Source organism: Borostomias antarcticus (assembly GCF_949987555.1).
Source record: "Borostomias antarcticus genome assembly, chromosome: 12".
Classification (NCBI taxonomy): Eukaryota; Metazoa; Chordata; class Actinopteri; order Stomiiformes; family Stomiidae; genus Borostomias; species Borostomias antarcticus.
This window is the reverse complement of record NC_140245.1, coordinates 26,515,920-26,521,905: the sequence shown is the minus strand read 5'-3', so window position 1 is coordinate 26,521,905 and position 5,986 is coordinate 26,515,920. Positions and strand designations below refer to the sequence as shown.

Below are 5,986 nucleotides of genomic sequence, written 5' to 3'. Positions count from 1 at the left end.
AGCGTGTTCCCCTAGATGTGTTTTCAGGCTTGGTGCTACAGTAGCCTAGCACCCAGGAGGGAACACTTCATTCCCTGCATTCTGGTCAATTCCAATGCACCAATTGGTGCTGGATTAGCCTGTCTGCTGCTATCTAGCTAATTAGCTAACTTGAATGTCAACATGACCATTTAATCTAGTAATAAATACATGTATTTAATAGCAAAACATTTATTTAGTTATTCCGTAGGTTGCAGATCCCTGGAGCATGATATCAGTCATCCCACACATCAGCCCTACAGAAGGATTACCCCCCCTCCTCCTCCGCGTCATGGCCGTCAGCTGACGTGAACACGTGACCAACAGATCAGGAAGCAAACTCTATTTCTGTAGGAAGTAAACATTAGAGGAGGTAACGTTGGCGCTATTCCCTCGCAACCCACTGCATATGGGCATTTTACGCAATATTGTATTTCCTGTTCAATTACTATAGTCAACAGAATTAAAACAAACATGACATATGTTACAATATTGTCATTAATGTAGCAGTTGGCTCACTTGAGCCTCGCAAGTGTCTTCAGGCGTGGCTAGAGGTAAGCTAGTTAAGATAGTGTGAACCTTTCTGTGGACATCGCTTCTATCTACTGTAGCTAGTCCAGCTATTTCTTAATCCAACGATATCCCAAAACTAGGCTTCTCTAGACCACCTCTCCAAAACTAGGCTTCTCCAGACCACCTCTCCAAATGGTGTCTCTCATTTGCACACTGCAAGACCATCGGGACGATGTGAACTGGTGCTCCTTCTCCTCGTCTCTCCTGGCCACCTGCTCCGGGGACAAGACCGTCCGTGTCTACTCCACCAGGGACTTCTCCGAGCTGCCCTTCTCCCCCCTGTCCGGCCATGGCTACGGGGTCCACTGCTGCTGCTTCAGCGCCTGTGGTCAGTTCCTGGCTTCCTGTTCCACGGACGCAACCACGCTGGTCTGGTCCACGGCCACGGGGGAGATCGAGGCGGCGCTGGAGCACCCGGGGCGCAGTCCCGTCAGGGTGTGCGCCTTCTCGCCCGACTGTAACCATCTGGTGTCTGGGGCGTCTGATGGGACCCTGGCCCTCTGGGACTTCCCCACTAGAACACTGAGGAGGTAAGACTGACTGCATGGTACACACACCCCCCCCCCCCCCCCCAACTCAGCCTGACTGCATGGTACACCCCCCCCCCCCCCCCCCACACACAACTCAGCCTGACTGCATGGTACACATCCACCCCCCCCACAACTCAGCCTGACTGCATGGTACACACACCCCCCCCCACACACAACTCAGCCTGACTGCCTCCAATGTCCTCACCTCAACATCGTCCGCTGGCTACTGTAGCAATGCTCATCATCACGCCTGCCGAGCGTGTGATTGGTTGACTGTCTCCGTGAGAGCTAACGGTCGGCTGGTTGCTTGCTTGTCTCCAGGACCGGGGGGGTGAGTGACACCACCATGGTGGCCTGCTCCTTCACCCCCTGTGGCCAGATGTTTGTGACGGGCTCCTCCTATGGCGACCTGAGGCTGTGGGACCTGGCGATGAGGCCGCTCCACGCAGAGAAGAACGCGCACGACCTGGGGGTCACCTGCTGCTGCTTCGCCCCCAAGATCTTCAGCGGTGAGCCGTCTCACTAACCCTCTCCTCCACGGCGCATAGTTCACTGACTTTAACTGTACATGAACTGTTACTGTACTGTAGCTGGGCTTGGTGTGGCTTTCTACCTACCTACCTACTCTATCTATCTATCTATCTATCTATCTATCTATCTATCTATCCATCTATCCATCTATCTATCTATCTATCTATCTATCTATCTATCTATCTATCTATCTATTAGGGCTGGGTTTAAAAAATCGATTCAGCGATTCTGAATCACATGATTCAGAATCGATTCATTAATCCCAAAATCGATCTTTTATTTAATGAATAAATGAAGGAATCAATAGTTCATTAATTCATTCAATGATTCATTCATTCATTCATTTTTGGAAATCAGTATCGATACCCAACCCTAGTATTGATGTGTTGCATAACTTGGCAGTCATGTAATTAAGGTTACAGCTAAAAAAACAGGTTTTAGTAACACTAACCGAATCGATATTGAATCGAATCGAGATAATCGATTCTGAAATTCGAATCGATACCCACCCCTACTATCTATCTATCTATCTATCTCTCTCTCTCTCTATATATATATATACATATATATATATATATATATATATATATATATATATATATATATATATATATATATACCAAACTACCTACCTACCTACCTCTCTCTCTCTCTCTATCTACTGTATCTATCTACGAAATATTTTATTTATTTGTATGTATTTAACCTTTCTTTAACCAGGCAAAACCATAAAGAACAAATTCTTATCAGTGATTAAATCTGTGACCCATAGCCTAGAGCACACTGTGCAGGGCTGCCTGTAGGCTGTAGTAGCAGCAGGTAAACACAGGTGTGTCACTGAGTATCACCTTCTATTCACTGGGTCACAGCCATTCCAGTGGGCCGACACGCACAATCTCAAATCCTAAATGGTACAGGGCCTTATTTCATGTCACTAATTACACCTGTGTTTACCCTGCAATGACATGTCAACGGCTGGGAAAGGGGGTTATTGTAGAGAGGTCATTTTTGTATCCAAATGCCGCACTTGAAATTGTGTAAAAATGAAAAGTCATTGTGTGTATTCTAAAGGGCTCCGTTGTGTTTCAGACTCTCTAGCGGTGCAGTTTCGTCTGGCGTCCTGCGGGCAAGACAGCCTCCTGAAGATCTGGGTGCTCTCCCAGTCCAGCTCAGGTGAGATCTGGGTGCTCTCCTAGTCCAGCTCAGGTAAGATCTGGGTGCTCTCCTAGTCCAGCTCAGGTAAGATCTGGGTGCTCTCCAAGTCCAGCTCAGGTAAGATCTGGGTGCTCTCCTAGTCCAGCTCAGGTAAGATCTGGGTGCTCTCCTAGTCCAGCTCAGGTGAGATCTGGGTGCTCTCCTAGTCCAGCTCAGGTAAGATCTGGGTGCTCTCCTAGTCCAGCTCAGGTGAGATCTGGGTGCTCTCCCAGTCCAGCTCAGGTAAGATCTGGGTGCTCTCCAAGTCCAGCTCAGGTGAGATCTGGTCCAGCTCAGGTAAGATCTGGGTGCTCTCAGCTCAGGTAAGCCACGGTACACCTGAAGATCCGGGTGCCCTCTGAACCCAGCTCAGGTAGGCTACAGCACACTGACCAATCACGGCCCTGCCTGGCGCATTGGCATCACATCGATCTCATCACTCAACTAGACAACGTGTGTTGTTGATAATAACAATGAACATATTATTTTGTTGACCTCTGACCTGCAGGCTGTAAGATGCGTCTACAGTACGTTCTCACTGGCCAGGCTGCCCCAGTGCTGACCTGCGCCTACTCCTCTGACGGTCAGCTGCTTGCGTCGGGGTACGACACCAATAACCAATAGCAAAACATTCACGTTGTGTGTGTGTGTGTGTCAAATATATAGGCTGTCCATGGATGAGCTTATAGATTATTCAACTTCATATTCAACTGTACAGTAACTTCATCTGACCACAAGAGGGCAACATACACATTTCTATGTTCTATTCGTTTGTGTTTGTTCATGGACATACACAGTATTATTATGGGTACAGTATTATGATTGACTGTAATGGCTAATATATTATGTATGATATGACATTTTCAGCTCTGTGGACAAAACGGTCACTGTTTATGATACTGTAAGTTAGTCACATACATTTCTTATTACTGTAATTTGAGTTCTTGCATTGGTCAGTGGATTTTGCTTTCAGTCGTGTACTGTAGCTCCACACTAGAATGTTCTGGAAATCATATTTCCTCTTATGTGTTCTTCCAGAACCGGGGAGTTCTACTCTACACACTGAACCAGCATGAGAGGTCAGATAACGCCCTTTACTGCCTTTTTAGACAGCTACTGTACCATTACATTACATTACATTACATTACATTACATTACATTACATTACATTACATTACAGTCATTTAGCAGACGCTTTTATCCAAAGCGACTGTACCTGTCCTCAAGGTCCAGTTTGTATAGCTACCTGTCCTAAAAGCCCTCTGTTCAGATAGCTACCTGTCCTAAAAGCCCTCTGTTCAGATAGCTACCTGTCCTAAAAGCCCTCTGTTCAGATAGCTACCTGTCCTAAAAGCCCTCTGTTCAGATAGCTACCTGTCCTAAAGCCCTCTGTTCAGATAGCTACCTGTCCTAAAGGTCCAGTTTGTATAGCTACCTGTCCTAAAAGCCCTCTGTTCAGATAGCTACCTGTCCTAAAGGTCCAGTTTGTATAGCTACCTGTCCTAAAAGCCCTCTGTTCAGATAGCTACCTGTCCTAAAGGCTGTCCTCTATGAATGCTTTTGAAATAGTCTTCCCCGCTACGTTTCAGGCAGCCTCTCATAGCCAGCTCTCTCTCTCTCCACACTTTGTTTACGCTGTGTCAGCGCTGGAGAAAGGTCTGGACTCTACCATTCGGGGATAGGGGGGGGGGGGGGGGGGGATGCTGTATTTCTTTCAACCAATCAGTCTTCCTCGGTGGCGCGATCGCTAGATTGACGTCGTTTCTCGTAGTCTGGATTGAAATGGGATCGGGCCGGGATTCAGATCCGTCGTCACTGATTGGGCAGGAATCAACCAATGACAAGGCTTATCCCCAACACCAACATCCGTTGAGTCAGACTACTGTACCTTTCAAGTAATCTCGTGCGTAACGTGCCCCTGTATTGTACTGTATTTTATATTGCTTATTGTGTATGGTGTGTAGTGTATTGTAGTGTTCTGTTGCAATGCTGTGTTTGGCGCTCTGGAGTTGTAAAGCACCTTGGTCAACTTCGGTTGTTTTAAATGTGCTTTATAAATCAAATTTGAGTTGAGTAACAGATGGTAGCCTAGGCTCTCACCAACAGGGTCACACCAGGGAAAATCAAGGATGTAATAATGACATTATTCAAGGACACTGGGATTGACGTTGGCCTCAGAGTGACATGGCGGCCTCTCTTGGGGGGGGTGGGCCCACGCTCTCCTGCAGGTACGTGACGGCGTGCGCCTTCTCCCCGACCGCGCCGCTGATCGCCACGGGCTCCATGGACAAGACCGTCAGCGTCTGGAGGGTGGAGGACGGACGCAGCAGCGGCGGTGGGCAGCGCGTAGTACTCGCCCACACACACACACACACACACACACACACACACGCACACACACACCCACACACACACGCACACGCACACAAACACACACCCACACACACACACACGCACCCACACACACACACACACACACACACACACACACACACACGTCACGCATTTATATACAAACACACACGTCACACAATTACACACGTCATGCATTCATGCACACAATTACATGCGCACACACCCATCATACATTTATGTGCGAACACACGTCACACGCACACAATCACACATAATTACACACACACACACACACACACACACACACACGTCACACATTCATGTACACAATTACATGCGCACACACATCACACACGCACACACACACACACACACACACACACACAGACACACACACACACACTTCTGAATGTAAAAGACAGGTTGAAAAGTCGTGCTGAGCCGAAGCTGTGGTATAGAACCCTACAGATAAGTGTCCTGGGAGAGATAAGAGCCCCTTGTTTCTCCCACAAAGGCGGCCATTTTACATTCTGCTATTGACGTTGGGTTTGATGACTGTGTGCCTCTGTTTCCCCCGCCTCCCTCCCCCTCCCGCCCCGCCACTCCTCAACAAGGCTTCCCAAAAAAAGGAGGGGAATCTTTACCGGGTGAGTCTTATCTCCGCCGCGCCCCCCCAGAGCAGCGAGGCCTGATGAGAGAGACCCCGACGTCCCACCGATATCAAAGGCGTCTTTATCGGTAGCGAGGCTTTTCTCCGCGGGGATCACGCCCCTCGGCGAGCCGTC

At 48.2% G+C, this 5,986-nt stretch overlaps 1 protein-coding gene across 1 annotated transcript in view; it reads left to right on the top strand.

The window, feature by feature from the left end:
- The first annotated feature begins 390 nt into the window (after positions 1-390).
- The window catches only part of wdsub1 (WD repeat, sterile alpha motif and U-box domain containing 1), an 11,565-nt gene continuing 5,969 nt past the window's right edge, over positions 391-5,986 (top strand). The window contains exons 1-8 of the mRNA XM_084447130.1: positions 391-1,121; positions 1,443-1,630; positions 2,742-2,825; positions 3,355-3,448; positions 3,714-3,747; positions 3,885-3,925; positions 5,075-5,181; positions 5,816-5,848. Of these exons, the coding sequence (XP_084303256.1) occupies positions 724-1,121; positions 1,443-1,630; positions 2,742-2,825; positions 3,355-3,448; positions 3,714-3,747; positions 3,885-3,925; positions 5,075-5,181; positions 5,816-5,848 (979 nt within the window). The 5' untranslated portion in view covers positions 391-723. The remainder of the gene's footprint in view (positions 1,122-1,442; positions 1,631-2,741; positions 2,826-3,354; positions 3,449-3,713; positions 3,748-3,884; positions 3,926-5,074; positions 5,182-5,815; positions 5,849-5,986) is intronic.